The following is a 19,979-nucleotide window of genomic DNA, read 5'->3' as shown; positions in this document are numbered from 1 at the left end:
TGCGGTTTTATTGTTTTTCCTGAAAATCAGACTCCTTTCTAAGTTTAATAAGGGGCTGAGTTTCATTTGATCTTATTATACAGCATGTGTTCTCCACACGCATCATAGTATTATTAGAATGGAGGCTCTTTTGCTCTTCTAGCTTTCAGAATAAATTCTTATTTATATGCATGGACGTTGGCCAGCAATCATTTTATTTTGATGTTTTTCTATATGCAGAACTGAACTTAACTTTAGTTGGTATTATCTGTATCTAATTTTATGGATGTCCCTTAAAGTTGACTTCCCTTTACTATAACACAAAAACACAAGGGTGAAAAAGCTTAGCATCTACAGAAGGGGACAGTCAGAAACAACTCATACTGTGACTTCAAAAGAAAAAGTAAGCAGAGAAACAAGGATATTATATCCTGGCCTGAGGACCCAGCAACCAAAATGTCCCTTCTCCAATAATATAACAAATATATAGCAAATTGACAATTTTTTTTTATAGAAAAACTTTACACATTTACTTCATATGAAGATTGTGAAGCAATGGCAAATTCCAATTTATTGTGGGAGATACCCATGCTATAAACACCATCACACCTGTTTTGTAATTGTGTTGCATATACTTTTACAAATACAACAGATTTATTGGCTGTCATTTTTAAAAAATTCTACCGTTTACTTCTGCAGCTTGCATGTATGTACTCTACAATGCAAGCTGCTCAATGCTGTCAGGCCTTATTCCACCAGACAGTATTTTATCCCCTTTCCTAAAGGTTAAAAATTACAAGAATCATCAACTTTATAGGAATTGTACTTGGATTAGCATTCAGGAGATGAAAGAGGGAGAACAGAGAATGCATTGAGCAGCTTGCATTGTAGTGTACGTACATGCAAGCTGCAGAAGCTTAATAACTGGTTGCAACTAAATACAACCTAGCACAATATTTCTTTTTGGTCAGGAAGACTATACCAGTCTAAAAGATGACATTTATTCTCAGCCATTTTTTTTGTAGACAGTTGAGTAAATGTAGTTAACTATTTAGTCAGTTCAAAAATGTATTTCATATCTCACTTGATGTTCTTACTGTGGGATGCTGTGTTTACTTTGTGCCAGCCATAATGAAATCTTGAGCTGTCATTTTTTATTCAAAGTCATATACTGTAGGTCAGTATTATTGTACAATTGCAATAGTACATATGCTCAATAATATGTAAAATATGATACTGAATAGCTTTAGGATGATCCAAGAGTGTAATATGGAGAGGGGAGGACAGTGGCGGTATAAAATAGAGCGAGAATGACGATGGAGGGGCAACATGGTCTATGATAACTATAGTCTCACTGCTATGTTTTTTCCTCTAGGCCTAGGTGATGTCCACTTGTTATAGATACGGTCATTTGTATATATATATATATATCATAGGAGAATGTTACATCTTTTGGGCTGATAAATATTTGGTCACTGTCCCTTCAAGTGTCTTTTGCGGCAGATTTACTAAATAGAAAGTCTCTGGAGTGTAAATTTTGTGACTAATGAAGATGCAGATTTGGACCGGATACAGGGTTTTCAGTCCATCTTACAGGGTTTTCAGTCCATTCAGCTTGTTCTCGTTTGAAGAGGATTTACACGGATTGGCTTACTGTGGTGAAATATTTTTACTGACAATCTCTGGTTGCATGATACTTGGAAGGATGTATGCATACATTTTTTATGACTTGAAAGCCCCCCAGCACTGGCTCCAACCGTAAGTCAAGTGGTCCTAGATCAGCTTTTTCCTCCTCTCTTTAAAGGGGTACTCCGCCCCTAGACATGTTATCCCCTATCCAAAGGATAGGGAATAAGATGTCTGATCACGGGGTTACCGCTGCTGGGGACCCCTGGGATTTCGGCCGCAACACCCCACTGTCATTACTGCACAGAGCTAACTCACTCCATGAGTAATGACGGGCGATACAGGAGCCGGAGCATCATGACATCATGGCTCCGCCTCCTCATGACATCACGGCACACCCCCTTATTGCAAGTCTATAGGAGGGAGCGTGACAGCCACCACGCCACCTCCCATAGACTTGTATTGAGGGGGCGGGCCATGACGACACGAGGGGTGGAGCCATGACTTCACGATGCTCCAGCTCCTGTGTTGCCCGTCATTACACACGGAGCGTGTTTGCTCTGTGCAGTAATGAAAGCTGGGTGCTGCAGCCGAGATCGGGGCTTCCCAGCAGCAGGACCCAGCAATCAGACATCTTAACCCCTATCCTTTGGATAGGGGATAAGATGTCTTGGAGCTTAACTTTTTTTCTTAGAGCTTAAAACTTGAACCCCTTTATTCTCAAAGTGTGGACTGAAACAGGACAGGAACTTGCTTATAGAATAGGATTCCACCTAGAAATAACACTGTTTAGCCTAGGTGTATGTATGCCAAGCAAGAACAAGGCTAGGACCTAACATACTGACTTACTAGACCCAACAGATTTGGGTCCACCCCTTCTCCTGGGAGAGGAGACTAGAATAGGGACTTCTCCCACAGCCAGTGGTTTAGGGTGGATTACATGGCCAAGACTTCATTCATCTGATACATTAGTAATGCAGCTATTAAACCTTACACTTTTGTTTCACATCAGTGTATGCTATTAATGTAGTGCAATGCACAAAGACAGTTTTGCAAGCAATCTCACAGTACCCCTTACACATTTAGGTATGTTGTACAAAGTTTTCTCACAGCCACAGGAAGACTTCTTAGGGATGGCAGATGGAACACAGGTACTGGGACACTATTCTTGGAGTGATACTGCCTTTTCAAACAGCTAATTCAATCTGATCTGATATTGATGACCATTTTTTATGAGTAGGCCATCAATACCATAGTCCTGGAAAATCCCTTTAAGGCATTAAGTAGCAAACTAGATGATAAGCATCTTCGGCGGCCAGGGATTGCCATAAACTTCAGGACTGGGTGGCTGCTCTAACTTGCCATTTTATCATCTGACACGGCCTAGAAACAATTCTTCCTGTTTGTGACACTTAAAGAGTCACCATTTTGTTATTCGGGAAACAGTGCTCATATGTGACCGCCAATGTTAGATCTGTAGACACAGGCACAAGAGCCTGCAGAAGAGTTCCTTGCAGTTCAGCTCCCCAGACAGTCCTTTGAGGGGAATGTATTAGGATTGACTGTATACTTTACGAACCTAAATAAACAGGTATTGAGCAGTTAGATTTTAAAGGAGTCTTCCTAATATAAAAATAGTGGTCCAGAAATAGAAAAACACCAGATGATTTGCTTGTCTTGTCATTCACCAAAGTTTCCAACTAAATGCTGTGGTTCCTGCAATGCAATTAAATGGAAGCATCACGGAGGCTTATCACATGATCGCAGGAGATATTCGATGGTCACCATGATGACATCTAATGAAAGGCTGTGTTAGCAGAAATTTAGCAGGTTGGATTAAATATTTAGTGCCCTGGATCTATTGCATGGACTGTCACTAAACCCCCTTTTCTTGCTTAAATATGTGGGGAAGATTGGCAAAAGCTACCAAATGATGTGCATTAGGGACCTACCCAAAGGTGCTGCTTATACCCTGCTTTATCTTGTGTGTGGTGGGTGATATCAACATGGTGGCCAATGGTTTGTGTGGTTATTGGACTGCACATCACCACATATCAATGACAACAAGCAGTGCAGAATGAGATTTGAGGGTTTTAGGTACTGCTCTTCCAATCCAACAATTCTAAAGATTTTATTTGGAGTTGAAAAACCAACAGCTGGAGATTGGAATGAGATTTCTGACACTTCAGGGGGAAAAACAGTGTTAATAGTTCACGTAGTGCACAAAATCAGTGTTGACTCATTTTAAGACTGAGCAACATCTCTTTTGCTATTCACAGCAGAAGGTAGGAGGCATTTAAATTGTTAACATCTGAAGAATGTAAAGCCCCTTCCTATCCGATGCTTGATTCTGGTAGATAGAATGTACTGTTCATCTGCAGGACACAAGATGAGATGCTCAATATTGGTAGTATGAGTTGATCTTTTCCATACAAAAACGTTATCACTTAAAGCTGGAGAGGAAAATACAAGATACCATAAGGAACTGCTTAAAAGTTTTTACATTCTAAGCCTTCCATCTTATTGTAAGACTGTGTGTGAAAATGCCCTATATATCAGTCACAGAATGGATGCAGTGCAACCTCTCCATCTGTTCTAACAATACATTCAGAATGATACTCATTGGGGGTCGTCTACATTAGGCCATATACTTCTGTGGTGACCCAATACAGAATCACTTGTTCTTCTGTACTCCTGCCTATCCTGTGTGGCCGATGCTGCTCAATGTCTGTCATGAGTTCCCTCTCCTCAGAGCTCTTTATATTGCACTTAATAATGTCATGTTACATAAGAGTTAATATATATTGTATTTCTATGAACTGTTGCCTTAAGAAATCTATTGTTGTTAAGGACCTTTGTTGTTAGGGGAGTATGCAGTGGTGAACAGGTGACATATCTGCCCAATGGGATCTCTCTAAACTGTCCCCTTATATAGTGAGGTCAGGGTTCAGCTCGTAGTCTTTGCTGAGGCACAGTGAAATGAGGACCTTAGGAGTGTTTCTTGTGGCCTAGTCCAGCAACCACGCATTTACTACAAGTTAACCCATGCACCGTGGGTGAAAGTCAAAGCCTGACAGTAGGAACTAAACCTATTGGGAATTCTGCTGAAGTCCAGTGTAGACAAAGCAGTCAGTCAGGTCAATCTGTTAACAAGCGTGGGCTGCATCAGGCAATACAATTGCAACTACAAGTCCCAGCAAGCCAATAAGCTTCTCCCTGCATCTCCTTAGTGCCTATCTGAGCTGTATAGACTTTAACACCTTGTCTACCTCAGTAAAGCATACCAGTTAACCGTAACCTTGTGTGTGAGTGATTATTTGCCCCGTGCTTGGCACAGGTGAAACTGGACTACGCCCTGGCGTCACGTAGAGGTTAATACTCACATTACCTTGTCCGACACCAAACTTCTATCGGTACTAATATATTATTACAAATGAATGTTAAAAAAAATGAAATGCTTTAGAGCTGTAATGAAAATTAACATACACTAAATCTCACTTTATGGATAAAAATGGCAATGAATCCCCATGTTCATTTGATCCTATTGCCACAGGTGAATAACATCCGGTGCCTACCAATGCAGTCTGCCTTTACAAACACTTGTGAAAGAATTGGTCTTTCTAAAGAGCTCTCAGAATTCCAGAGAGAGATTGTAAAATGATTTCCCCATTGCCATAAGTCAGTTCATGAATTGTCTTCCCTCCTACATCTTTCATCTTTCAAGTGGTTTTATTGAAAATTGAAAGCTTTCAGTATCCACAGCAGCTCAGCCATCAAGTGACAGACCATACAAAGTTAGAGTGGGGTCGCCGAGTTTTGCAGCACTTGGTGTATAAAAGTCGGCAACACTGTGTTAACTCAATAACTGCAGAGTTCCAACCTCATAAGGCATTAAAATCAGCACGAAATCTGTGTGTCTGGAGCTTCATGGCATGGGTATCTATAACCCATAAAATACATAAAAGTTTTACATGCCAAGTATTGAATGCAGCGGTCTAAGTTATGCCACCATGGGACCATGGACCAGTGGAAACGTGGTCTGTGATGAATCACACTTCTCTGTCTCAAATTCTGATGAACACGTCTGGGTTTGGTGAGTGCCAGAAGGATGTTGCCTATCTGACTAGATTGTGCCAACTGTTAAATTTGGTGGAAGAGGAAAAATGCTACAAAGTTTATTTCCAGGGTCTGGCATACGCCTTAGTTCATTTAAAGATACATTTTAAGGGGTACTCCAGTGAAATTTTTTTTAAATGAACTGGTGCCAGAAAGTTAAACAGATTTGTAGATTACCTCTATTAAAAAATCTTATTCCTTCCAGTACTTATCAGCTGCTGTATGCCCCAGCGGAAGTCCTTTTAATTATGAATTTCTTTTCTGTCTGACCACAGTGCTCTCTACTGACACCTCTGTCCATGTTAGGTACTGTCCAGAGCAGGATAAGTTTGCCATAGGGATTTGCTCCTATTCTGGACAGTGCTGATATGGACAGAGGTATCAGCAGAGAGCACTGTGGTCAGACAGAAAATACATTCAAAAAGAAAAGAACTTCCTCTGTAACATACATCAGCTCATAAGTACTGTAAAGATTAAGGTTTTTAAATAGAAGTAATTTACAAATCTGTTTTACTTTCTGGCACCGGTTGATTTAAAAAAGAAGGACCTTTTTTGTTCCAGCATGACTGTGCCCTAGTGATCAAAGCAAGGCATGGTTGGATGTGTTTGGTGTGGAAGAACTTAACTGGTCCACCCAGAGCCCTTAACCGATAGGCGCGAGGGATGGCTACTATCAGTATTCAGGACCTTACTACTAATGACAGGCAATGGTGATCCCAGTGCCGCCCTTCAGTAACCCTTTAGATGATCTCATCAATGCCAATCTCAGCATCTAAAGGAGTAAAGATAGATGTCGGTTACCTCAGGGTGTTTAACATGATCGCGGGGGTCCAATATATAAAAATGGTGGTGGAAAGCCTCCATACCTGATAGGGACTCATTAGGGTTATAGGTTGGACTTGATGGACTCTGGTCTTTTTTCAACCTTATGAACTTTGTTACTATGTTACCTGTCTCCAGCCTAATAATGCAGCCAGGCTGTATCATATTTAAGAGGCCTTTTTAAAAATAAAAGAAGGAATCTACATGAGTTTTGATAAATCTTCTCCTATGTGTCTACGTGTTGCCACCAGTGATTGTGATGTACAACCTATACCTTCCCCATGCAACTGGTTTACTAACAGGGATACAAATCCAAGAACCACTTTTGTGGTTTGTTGATAAACATAGCACAAGGTAGTCTAGTTCTGTCTCCCTTTATGTGTGCAATAAAAAGTAAAAAAAAGGAGGAAAAAAAATCTTAGTATTAGAATTCTATTATTGATACTAAGAGATGATAGGCTTAGATATGTAGTTAATATACATACTTATATGCAGCATATTCTGCCTTTTTGTTTATAAGCTTTATTCTCTATTAACTAGGATTAGAAGAGACTTGATGTAGCAGTATGGAAAGTTTTACATCACCTACATAACAAGCATGCGAGAATTTTATGAGGTCCCAGGGGAGTCTGACATCTATTGCAGAGTAAGAGGATATACTCTGTCTGTCTGTGACAACTCCCCTTGTTTCACTATTGATTCAGACATGTAGGATAAGTGTTGGGTTGTGAGAATAGTTTCAAATACTGTGCTATATGTAGGTAATGAGGATAATATACAGAATACAAGATCTAAAACTATTAAATTATTCTGTGCTTAGATTGCTGATCATTTCTAAGGATATTTCCTTTTTTCAATTGTTTTATTTTTTTATTTATGTGTATTAAAATAAATAATGAACGATTGTAAGCGCTGACATCTGTTTGCCAAATAGGCTTTACTGTTGTGTAGAATCAGCTCATTTTACAGCCTACATGGAAGCTGAATGTTCTTCTACTAGATAGATAATTGAAAGGCTTGTTGGGATGTGACTATATTCATTGCTCTATAACTATTTTGTGTTATATTGTGCCCTTTGACTTCTGCCAAGGCAGCCAACTATTATTTGGAAAAGGACAAAATCTTTGACAGACCCTCCAAACACTAATGCAGATGTTAACATAGTTAACCACAGAAAAAATACAAAAGAAGAAAATAGACAACATACACAAAACATAGTGTTCAAACACTTTCGTATTGCCGCTCCGAACAGGCACATGTAAAGTCACCATGCAGGGGTCCTTCCACGGCAGATCAGCAGCGTAAAAACCCACGCTGTGGGTTCGCTCGTGTGAACGTACCCTTAAACACTATTCATATCAGCCTATTACAATGCTCAAGCCACCTGCAGGGAGGGCTGCATGGATGATCACTAGTCACACATCATCTTTTACATGGGGAGATGTGTGGCCAATGGCTGATGGCCAAACATAAAATAAAAGACATTAGTGTAAAATAAAGGGGCTGCAAAAATGTCAAACAAAAATACATGCACTTCGGTTAGTATCAATAAAAATTTTAATTGAAAGGTTTCTTCCTAAAATTCTCTATTTTATCTGTCCATACATCTCATTTCATGCAAAAACATTGCCTGGTTTTGCCCTTGCATATACCCTGCCCTATATCTTGCCTCATTATAAGTTTGTATGCAGTACCTGTAATAACATGATCCTCAGTATATGTTTGCATGCATTTATTTTAGTTGAACACAATACTAATGTTAGGTTACTGACCATAAATACTATGATTTTACCTAATTTGTTACTTATTACTTGTTAATTTTTTTTTCTGAGCATCACTTTTTGTTGATTTACACATATACTGAATTGTGTCTTTTTTTCTTGCCCAGGTACACATTTACATGTGGTGGAAATCTAACTGGAGACACAGGAGTACTGGGAAGTGAAGGGTTTCCCGGAGTCTACCCACCCAACAGCAAGTGTACTTGGAAGATTACAGTAGGTTAATGTTTCTTGATTTACTTCCTTATGGTAATGTATTTTTAATTTGAGAAGGATTTTATCTTACTAAAACTATAATGACCTTCCCCATAGAAAAAAAGGCCATATAATTGGCACAATTGGAACTAATTCCCTACTCCCCAGTTCTGTACTGAGGCAGAGAGACCGTGTGAGTCCTTAGAGGGTCAAGTTGTATTTGAAATGTGTGTTAGCATGTGCCCATACTATATTGCTACTGTGGGTCTCCAGGAGACATTTCCCGCTTGTCCCACCTAGGCATTTTTCACAGACTAGCAACAGCTACCGTACATAGCATTGCCAAAGATCTCTCTCAGTCCTTAAGCTAAGCCACTTTCTTTCATGAAATTTGGTCTTATCTACGCTCTGACATGTGCACGCAAACATGTATTGTCCAACTCAACTGGTTTCTCAGACTTTTATCCCACAGGCCACTTTGCTTTGTCTATTTTTGCTGGTCAGTCTTTCTCTGGCTCAGGAATGGAGTCTTAAGGTGCCCATTCATTTTCAATAATCATAGGCTGATTTGTTCAGCCAACCGTTATTTCTCAAGACCTCCCCATACACAGCACAGCCAAATGATGGAGAGGGAGATGGGAGAGGTAAGCTGCAGTCAGAAAGCTGTGGTGCTAGCTTATATCTCTAAGAACAATATGTGGGAACAAGGAAAATTCAATACGCCCAACCCTTTTCTCCACTGACATAATCTGTCGTGGAAAGTTGGGAGCCGGCCAAACAACTTAGACAGTTGGATGAACCCGACTTTGGTCTAATGTCTATGAACACCCGTACACAACCCACAGTGACCCAGCTACTATTTTCCATTGGGCTGAAATCTCGCAAAACTTACACTACCATAGATATGTCTCCCTGCCCATATATTCAGCCCATATAGTCTGTTAGGGTTAGCTCTACCCTTAAAGTCCTACTACGTCCACATGGTTAGTGAACCAATCCAACCCACAGTCATTTAGTATGTCCATACACATTGCAGCCAAGCTGCAGTAACCACAGAAGAATTATTGCTAGTCGCTGTGCTTCACCTTTACTTACAACTTTATACCACAGCATGTATAGCTGAAGTTCAGCATTTAGTAGCAAACAGCTTGGCCGCAACGTGTATGGGCACCCAAGGGTTACAGGCAATACATAAAAAGAATAACAGATCTGACAATAGCAGCTTTCTGACAGTTTTCAGTTAGCAACTATTTTTGAAAAACAAAAAGATAATAAAATTACATAAAAACATAAAATAGTCAATGGAGAACATTTTCACTATTCCTCCTGTGGCATCATACTTAAAGGGGTACTCCAGTGGAAAACATTTTTTTTAAATCAACTGGTGCCAGAAAGTTAAACAGATTTGTAAATTACTTCTATTAAATAATCTTTACCCTTCCAGTACTTTTTAGCAGGTGTATGCTACAGAGGAAATTATTTTCTTTTTGAATTTCTTTTTTGTCTTGTCCACAGTGCTCTCTGCTGACACCTGATGCCCGTATCAGGAACTGTCCAGAGCAGCATAGGTTTGCTATGGGGATTTTTTTCCTGCTCTGGACAGTTTCTGATACAGGAATCAGGTGTCAGCACTGTGGAAAAGACCATAAAAAATGTAAAAAAGAAAAGAATTTCCTCTGTAGCATACAGCTGCTAAAAAGTACTGGAAGGGTAAAGATTTTGTAATAGAAATAATTTACAAATCTGTTTAACTTTCTGGCACCAGTTGATTTAAAGAAAAAAAATGTTTTCCACCGGAGTACCTATTTAATACGTTGTTAGTTTGGAGACCTGTTAGTCACAGAAGGTTACTTGGAGACTGATGACTCAGCTGCCGATACGTCATGACAGTGGGATGACTATGGATTCCATAGATAAGCAAACATCTGTATTTTCCGTCAAGAACCAGTTACTTGGTTTAACCCCATGAGTCATATCAAAATGAGACAGCAGTGTACTGTATGTTCCCTCTATCATACCATCTGGCAGCATTGAATTACATTGTGGATGCTACATTAAGCAATAGAACTGCATGGGAATGCAAGTTTTAAGAATTTTACCAAATGTAACAAAAATGTTTTAAATCAACAAGAATTTCCAACAAAACTTCTGTCATTGGCAGCAGCAGGAAAATCCAATTCCCTGTTGTATCGGATAGACAGTGGATCTCCTAACTAGCAATAAATTAAATACTCATATCTGATTAATCTAATTTATAATCTATACATGGTATTAACAGGTATACATGTATTCACATATAAAACCTGTTTTTTTTTTGTTTTGTTTTTTAAACAATCTTTATGACCTTTTCACTATCCGGATACTAACCATTCTAAGTAGAATAAATAATAAATACTTCTCAAATCCTTGTCAAGCATCGTTGAAATATAATTAGACTATGACTAAGGGCCGCATGGCTAGAAATGTGTCAATTGCGCCTTTCTCTTATATCAAAATATTGTGTTATGTCGTTGGATGTGATGGAATTTTACAGTATATCAATAAAACACAGGTTTTATGAATCTGAGTGCTGGAAACAACATTTTTTTGTTGTAACTATTGTAACCCCAAACCCAGATTCAAGCACAACAAGAAACTTGTAAAGGTTGGAAAATTTTAAAAGCTTTTATCACAGCATTACTTATTGCTTTTGGACTTTCCTATGATCCAGTTGAGTGATGTCAGTATGCTTACACAACCATGGAGTTCCGGGCATGTTGCCTTTGGCTCGTTTTATACATAGAAGTGGTCTGTAGTATGAGCTATTCCAGCTATTATATAACACGCTCTTATTACCAGAATCCAAAAGTTGCGCAGAACAAAAATCTTTACAAAAAATTCCATTTCACAGACTACAGGGTGCCAGGAACTGACAATGGGATTGTCAAATCCTATAGAAAGATCCAGGTGTTCCCTCTTGCCCTCAGGGTACCTGTTTGGCTGCACAGGTGGTATGTCTGCCATGGTTCCCATTTCTTATGTTTACAAGTTTACTTTGAAAATGAAAACCTATGAGGACATGATGGTGACATGCTGGAAATGAGCTATGCTAATACATCCTGTCTTATTAAAGGGGCCATACAGTGTTTTGCTTTATTAGACGAAAGTCCAAATGACTGCACTATAGGTTCAGGAATATTGGAAAAAACTAAATCCATTCCATTGCCCCTTCTGATATTGTCATACACACTGGAAGGGCAGCAGATGGCCAGCTTAAAGGCGTATTCCGCTGCCCAGCATTCGGAACATTTTGAACACTTGGACTGGGTGGCGGGGGGTCGTGATGGTCACGACCACGCCCCCTCATGACATCACACCACGCCCCCTTGATACAAGTCTATGGGAGGGGGTGTCCCCTCCCATAGACTTGTATTGAGGGGGTGTGGTGTGATGTCATGAGGGGGCGTGGTTGTGACATCACGACCCCAGCCACCTGCAACCGAGTGCTGCATAGAGATTGTGGGGGTCCCACAATCAGACATCTTATCCCCTATCCAAAGGATAGGGGATAAGATGTCTAGGGGTGGAGTACCCCTTTAATGTTGTAGTTCTCTGGGAAAGCTGGTAATGCTCTTGAACAACATTTAGTTACAAAGGTAGTTCTACACATTTTACACACGTTGTACATTTTACAGTATGCAGAGTTTAGAAGGGACCGAAGATGTCTTCACATACAGATTCTCTCTTTGGCATATGAGTTGAGTTAAGGTGGTAATCCCCTTTGTTGTTTTAATACATTTTTTAATTCTCTAGAAGTGACTATGACTGATTTCACTTCAAGGGTTAAACTTGGGAAATACAGTTCAAATAAAAACTCTGCTGTAAGAGACCTTTATGGGTTGGCTTTCAATAGTAGCACACACTTAGCAGTCTCAAGTTGCAAATGATTTTGGCCACTACAATTCCCTATAGCAGCACGTAGAGCAGTAAGGTTTGTAGTGTGGAAGTCACGTAGCACTGGCTCCAGACAGAGACCCGGTAGTAGTCTATTAGTTTCACGAAGGTCCTTATACCTTTCATATCCCTTCTGACCTTAGACAAAGCCATGAGAATCCACAGTAAATGACCCAGGCAGAAAACTTGGGATGCTGGCCCTCCTCTGGAATACATGTTGGGGCCACAAAATGACACTGGTCCACTAAGACAGAATACATAGATGGTGGCCTCAGGGATGATACTAGTCTACAGTGCAGGATAAATACTGTAGTTCTAGCCACAGGTTTAGAAATGTTAGTAGAGCCAGGCAGACTAATCTCACTTTACTAAATATCTGCATAACAGCAGTGCTGACAGAGACAACCTTACTCTTCTCTGGCCAGGGTCAGAATACACTGACTGGTTTGTTTCAGCCCTCTGGGGTGGGCTTTGGAACTCCTCCTTTCTAGTGGCTTCTATTAGAATCCATGTGGGAAGGATGATGTGACCTGCCTCATACGCATACATATAATTCACCAGTAGTGGCAGCAAAGATAATTTAAACCATTGTACATATCAACTGTAGTGTATGCACATGTAATACTGTACGATACAATGCATACTAGACATGTTCTGACTTACAGTGCTCATACCATGATGGTATTATTACTTCAGTAGCATTAGGATTGAGTACCGTGATGCAACAATAAAAGATATTTGTAATTTTGCATGAATGTTTTTAGACTAAGGATAAAGAGTAGAGTTGGTTATGATTACTGAAGGTCCTGAACCATACAAACCATCCAATGTACATATATGTATCTGCTTTATGTTTCCCCAAGTAGCTGATCTGGATCAGGAATCAATCACATTCTATATATTCACATCCAGCAGTGAGGTCACATGACCTGGACCCGATGGAGCAGACTACAGCATTTCATAGTTCTGCATACAGTAAAATGCCTTGACAGTTCCATTTATTATTAGAAATTTAAGGTTAGAGGACCTTATAGGGTTTCTGAATATTGTTTCATGTGATGTCCTGACAGGGTCAGAAGTGCATTCAACTGCAAATAAATGTGTTTCTTTTATCTTAACTTCCTTCTTATTGCTATGTTGGAGAAACACGTAGCAGATGGCACACATGACATGAATGTTCTCAATTTCTTTCTATGAATTCAAAGGAAATGAGACCTCACCGCATAACTGTATATCTCTCCATGTAAAAGTCTGTAAAAAGGAAAATTATATTTTAAATGCTTAACAATACCTTTCACTTAACAGGGCATGTGCACGATATATAATGATGGCATACCACTAGCATACAGTATGTTGTTACTTTATGATCAGTAGAGTTCTGACCTCTGGGACCCCACTAACTCAAATCAATAAGACTGGCCGCAGTTCCCCACACAGCCTAATAGCTGCTGTGCAACTGTGCAGGGAAAACATAGAAGGGTGTCATGGTATGCATTATTTAGGGTAGGGAAGAGTGAGCCCTAAGCTGACCCTGAACCTCTTTACTTCCATAGCCACCCTAAAACTGTGATGCTACCACTGGGTTACAGGAATTGTACAAAGTCGGGGAACAAGTAAAAAACAGAATGCTGAATAATGGCAGGAATGAAAAGTAGTAAACAGATATCAGGGAAACAAGGCAGCCGGTATATAGTGTACAGACTTCTGCAAGGTAAACGGCAGATATGAGAATATGAACAAGACAGGAAACAAGGGCGAGACTAGATCAGAAATGCAGGGGATGGACATGAGAACTGAAGGCAGACATTATATAGAGCAAGAATGTATAAGAACCAATTCACCCTAAACAAAATACAAAAACGCACAAATACCCACAGATCTGGACAAGGACCAAGATCAGGATATACAGAACTAATTCACACTAGAAACAAGAAACCAAACTGATTCCTATGTTAGGGAAAGAGCAAAGCTCAGGAATGGACCTAACCAATGGGAGGAACTGGATTAACTACAAAACCAAACTCCAAAAATAGAGGGACACAAAGTACAAATAGACTCCAAGTTAGGGACACACAACTATGCAGGACAGGACCTAACGTTGGAGGAATACGCAAAATACAAAAACATGTGTAAAGATTCAGGATAACAGAAACAAGATTGAACACTTACCAAGACACAGGACTTGTTACATGACAAGACTAAAGTTCATATTACATATATAAGTAGGACAGGCTAAAGCCGACCAAGTACACACAGAATACTGGTAAAAGCCAAACAAGACTAAACTAATAAGCCATGGCTATACAAAGTACACGCGTACTGACAAGAGTACAAGGTGAATTAAAATCAGCAGCAAAGCTAGAAATACAGACCATTAGTTGCTCATTGGTCAAAGACTGTAACTCTTACCTGACCAGGGAGAAGAATACAACTGGCCATGTGGCTTATTACAAAGGCTACATAAAGCAAAAGCATGACTGTGGTCAATATATTCTCAGAACCATGGGGGTACCAGAGGTTAGACAAGTGTTTCCTAACCAGGGTGTTGCCAGCTGTTGCAACACTACAACAGCTGGAGGCACTATGCTTGAAAAACACTGGGTTAGATAGTTGGGCTATCACTTTATCAGATAGAAATATCCATGTATTAAATTATAAACCATTTAATAATTATATATACTTATTTTAAAATTCTAACTCCATATATAACTTTATGAGATGAAAACCGCTCTTAAAGGCATTGCTTGCTATGAACAATTTGTTTTTGTTAGAAAGGACATTGAGCTGGTCACTGGGATCCATGGTGACTAGCTGGCAGCTGTGGTGCAAGCTGGCAACAAGTATTCATATCTCCTGCAGCTCCTCCACAGGGAAAATAATGCATTACATTACTTTCTATTACATGAATTTGCTGGAGTCCTCCAGAAAGAGAGAAACTTTTTTTTTTAGCTAGCTCCTCCTTTTTCAGATAATAGATAAAAGTCCTCAATCGGATAACTCTTCTCATAACTCAAAATTCTCTAATAGTTTTTTTTGTCAATGGTTTGTTTTTCAATTAAAAAGTCTATTAAGAATTAAATGTTGTCCCAGTATTCATTTTACAACAACAAAAGTTTGAATTATAGGTCCAACTACAGTTATGTGAGTCTATTGCCACTGAAGCTGGCTGCATGCATCAATTATACTTTTCTTTTTTACAGGTACCTGAGGGTAAGGTTGTTGTCCTTTCTTTCCGCTTCATTGATTTAGAGAATGACAATCTATGTCGATACGACTTTGTGGATGTTTATAATGGACATGCCAATGGACAACGCATCGGGAGGTTCTGTGGCACATTTCGACCAGGTGCTCTGGTATCAAACAGCAATAAGATGTTGGTGCAAATGGTGTCAGATGCCAACACGGCTGGAAATGGCTTCATAGCAATGTTTTCTGCAGCTAAACCAAATGAAAGAGGTATTGCCACTCCTTGGACTAGACATACATTTAGAATTGTTTTGCAAAGCTATCTTTCTAATAAATGTTTTAAGAACAACTTTTTGCCATGTTTAAGTTTCCAGGACTTTTACACACAAAATGGTCACATAGTAACACTGGAGAATACAGAACACAAGCGCCAACTAGGACCAAAGTAAGTGCAGGTGGTCCTATAGCTGGATAGATTAGATCGGCCATATAGGAATAAACAGGTCACTTGAATGCCTGACAAAGTGGCTGGACCCAGGGTCAGTAGAGGTACAGACAGTAGGAAGGTATAGTCAAGGTTATGTCTAGTAGAGAGCAGGTGGGAGAGTAAAGTTAGGGCAAGATCAAGTTAAATCAGACAAAGGCCACCAACTTAGTAAATAGTGTCTTCTAATCTTAGATTAGCTGGCTGGAGCACTGCAGTACAGCACATACTGGACATGGAATCCTGTGCAGCTATATCTGCATGAGCCACAAAGCAGTGCCGATGTCCAGTCTTATAGATGGGGACGATAGCTATCCTACCTTAATGGGGTACTCCACTGGAAAACATTTTCTTTTAAATCAACTGGTGGCAGAAAGTTAAACAGATTTGTAAATTACTTATTTAAAAAATCTTATTCCTTCCAGTACTTGTCAGCTGCTGTATAATCCACAAGAAGTTTCTTTTTGAATTTCCTTTCTGCCAGACCACAGTGCTCTCTGCTGACATTTTAGGAACTGCCCAGAGCCAGAGAGGTTTGCTATGGGGATTTGCTCCTACTCTGGAAAGTTCCTAAAATGGACAGATGTGTCAGCAGAGAGCACTTGTGGTCAGGCAGAAAGGAAATTTAAAAAGAAAATAACTTCCTCTGTAGTATATAGCAGCCGATAAGTACTGGAAGGATTAATATTTTTTTTTTATAGAAGTAATTTACAAATCTGTTTAACTTTCCGGCACCAGTTGATTTAAAAGAAAATGTTTTCCACCGGAGTTCCCCTTTAAGTCTAATTCAGGTTACAATGTACCTAGTAAATTATTGATCTATAAAACTTTACACAAGGCAAACGATTGGGGAGATTTATTATTGTGTGTTTAGTTACACACTTTTAAAAAAAAACTAACTTACCAGGCTTAAGTTATGTGTATATGCGCCTAAATTATCAAAAGTCTCACACAGTGGGATAAATTTGGCCCACGTGTACATAGGTAGGATTTTTGCTTTTGTGAATTTTTAAGCAAAAGTAACCATGTGAAAAGATTGCTGGAATTGGTTTGCGTCATTTGGAGCCCTCTGCAACATAATTTGTGACATTTAACAAAAAAAAATTCACAACTACTGCAAAGTCAAAGTGCAAAATTGTTCAAGTACCGTATATACTCGAGTATAAGCCGAGTTTTTCAGCACAATTTTTCGTGCTGAAAACACCCCCCTCGGCTTATACTCGAGTGAACTCTCGACCCGCAGTGGTCTTCAACCTGCGGACCTCCAGAGGTTTCAAAACTACAACTCCCAGCAAGCCCGGGCAGCCATCGGCGGCCTTCGACATCATCCAGCCCCCTCTCACCCCCCATTAGTTCTGTACAGTACTCACCTCCGCTCGGCGCTGGTCCGGTGCTGCAGGACTGTCCGGAGAGGAGGTGGTCCGGTGGGATAGTGGTTCCGGGCTGCTATCTTCACCGGGGAGGCCTCTTCTAAGCGCTTCGGGCCCGGCCCCAGAATAGTCCCGTTGCCTTGACAACGACGCAGAGGTACGTTCATTGCCAACGTACTTCTGCGTCATTGTCAAGGCAATGCCTCTATTCCGGGCTGGAAGCGCGGAGAAGAGGCGCCCCCGGTGAAGATAGCAGCCCGGAACCACTATCCCACCGGACCACCTCCTCTCCGGACAGCCCTGCAGCACCGGACCAGCACCGAGCGGATGATGTCGAAGGCCGCAGTGATCTTCAACCTGCGGACCTCCGGAGGTTTCAAAACTACAACTCCCAGCAAGCCCGGACAGCCGATGGCTGCCCGGGCTTGCTGGGAGTTGTAGTTTTGAAACCTCTGGAGGTCCGCAGGTTGAAGACCACTGAGGGCGGATGATGAGAAGAGGATGATGAAGGGGGGGGTGTGGGATGATAACAAGAGGATGATGAAGGGGGGGTGTGGGATGATGAAGGGTGGTGGGGATGATGACAAGGGGATGATGAAGGGGGTGTGTGGGATGATTACAAGGGGATGATGAAGGGGGGTGGTGATGATGACAAGGGGATGATGAAGGGGGGTGGGGATGATGACAAGGGGATGATGAAGGGGGGATGTGTGGGATGATAGTTACATAGTTACATAGTTACATAGTTAGTACGGTCGAAAAAAGACATATGTCCATCAAGTTCAACCAGGGAATTAAGGGGTAGGGGTGTGGCGCGATATTGGGGAAGGGATGAGATTTTATATTTCTTCATAAGCATTAATCTTATTTTGTTCCAGGAATGTATCTAATCCTGTTTTAAAGCTGTTAATTGTTCCTGCTGTGACCAGTTCCTGAGGTAGATTGTTCCATAAGTTCACAGTTCTCATGGTAAAGAATGCGTGTCGCCCCTTGAGACTAAACTTTTTCTTCTCCAGACGGAGGGAGTGCCCCCTCGTCCTTTGGGGGGGTTTAACCTGGAACAGTTTTTCTCCATATTTTTTGTATGGGCCATTAATATACTTATATACGTTTACCATATCCCCCCTTAAACGTCTCTTCTCAAGACTAAACAATTGTAACTCCTTTAATCGCTCCTCATAGCTAAGATGTTCCATTCCCCATATTAGTTTAGTCGCGCGTCTCTGCACCCTTTCCAACTCCGCAGTGTCCCTTTTATGGACAGGTGCCCAAAACTGAACAGCATATTCCAGGTAAGGCCGTACCAATGATTTATAAAGGGGGAGTATTATGTCCCTGTCCCTTGAGTCCATGCCTCTTTTGATACATGACAATATCCTGCCGGCTTTGGAAGCAGCAGCCTGACATTGCATGCTATTCTGTAGTCTGTGATCTACAAGTACACCCAGATCCTTCTCTACCAGTGACTCTGCCAGTTTAATCCCCCCTAAGACATACGATGCATGCAGGTTATTAGTACCCAGATGCATAACTTTACATTTATCCACATTGAACCTCATTTGCCAAGTGGATGCCCAGACACTTAGTCTATCCAAGTCATCTTGTAACTTATGCACATCCTCTATAGACTGTACTGTGCTACAAAGCTTGGTGTCATCTGCAAAGATAGAAACAGAGCTGTTAATACCATCCTCTATATCATTAATAAATAAATTAAACAACAGCGGGCCCAGTACAGAACCTTGGGGTACACCACTAATAACCGGGGACCAATCAGAGTACGAATCATTGACCACCACTCTCTGGGTACGATCCATGAGCTAGTGTTCAATCCAGTTACAAACTAAAATTTCCAAACCCAAAGACCTTAACTTACCTGTCAGACGTCTATGAGGGACAGTATCAAATGCTTTAGCAAAATCCAGAAACACTATATCCACAGCCATTCCTCTGTCAAGGCTTCTACTCACCTCTTCATAAAAGCAAATTAGATTGGTTTGACAACTTCTATCCTTAGTAAACCCATGCTGGCTATCACTTATAATACTATTATCCCCTATGTATTCCTGTATGTAATCTCTTATAAGTCCTTCAAACAATTTACCCACAATGCACGTTAAACTTACCGGTCTATAGTTTCCTGGGGAAGACCTAGAGCCCTTTTTGAAGATTGGCACCACATTCGCCTTGCGCCAGTCCCTTGGCACAATACCAGACACCAGAGAATCTCTAAATATCATGAACAGGGGTACAGATATTACTGAACTTACCTCTCTAAGAACTCTTGGGTGTAGTCCATCCGGTCCTGGGGATTTGCTTACATTTATATCACTTAACTTACCTTGTACCATCTCTACATTAAGCCAGTTCAGTACATTACATGATGTGTTACCAGCACTGACCTGGCCAATGTCAGCTCCTTCTTCCATAGTGTATACAGAACTAAAGAACCCATTCAGTAGCTCCGCCTTCTCTTGATCGCCTGTG

General features: G+C 40.5%; 1 protein-coding gene across 1 annotated transcript in view; it reads left to right on the top strand.

The window, feature by feature from the left end:
- PCOLCE2 (procollagen C-endopeptidase enhancer 2) overlaps window positions 1-19,979 on the top strand; it is a 75,111-nt gene that overhangs the window by 13,173 nt on the left and 41,959 nt on the right. Inside the window, exons 2-3 of the mRNA XM_056564807.1 lie at window positions 8,432-8,540; window positions 15,653-15,908. Of these exons, the coding sequence (XP_056420782.1) occupies window positions 8,432-8,540; window positions 15,653-15,908 (365 nt within the window). The remainder of the gene's footprint in view (window positions 1-8,431; window positions 8,541-15,652; window positions 15,909-19,979) is intronic.

This window comes from Hyla sarda, chromosome 3 (assembly GCF_029499605.1).
Source record: "Hyla sarda isolate aHylSar1 chromosome 3, aHylSar1.hap1, whole genome shotgun sequence".
NCBI classification, from domain to species: Eukaryota; Metazoa; Chordata; class Amphibia; order Anura; family Hylidae; genus Hyla; species Hyla sarda.
This window is presented reverse-complemented; position numbering and strand designations above follow the sequence as displayed.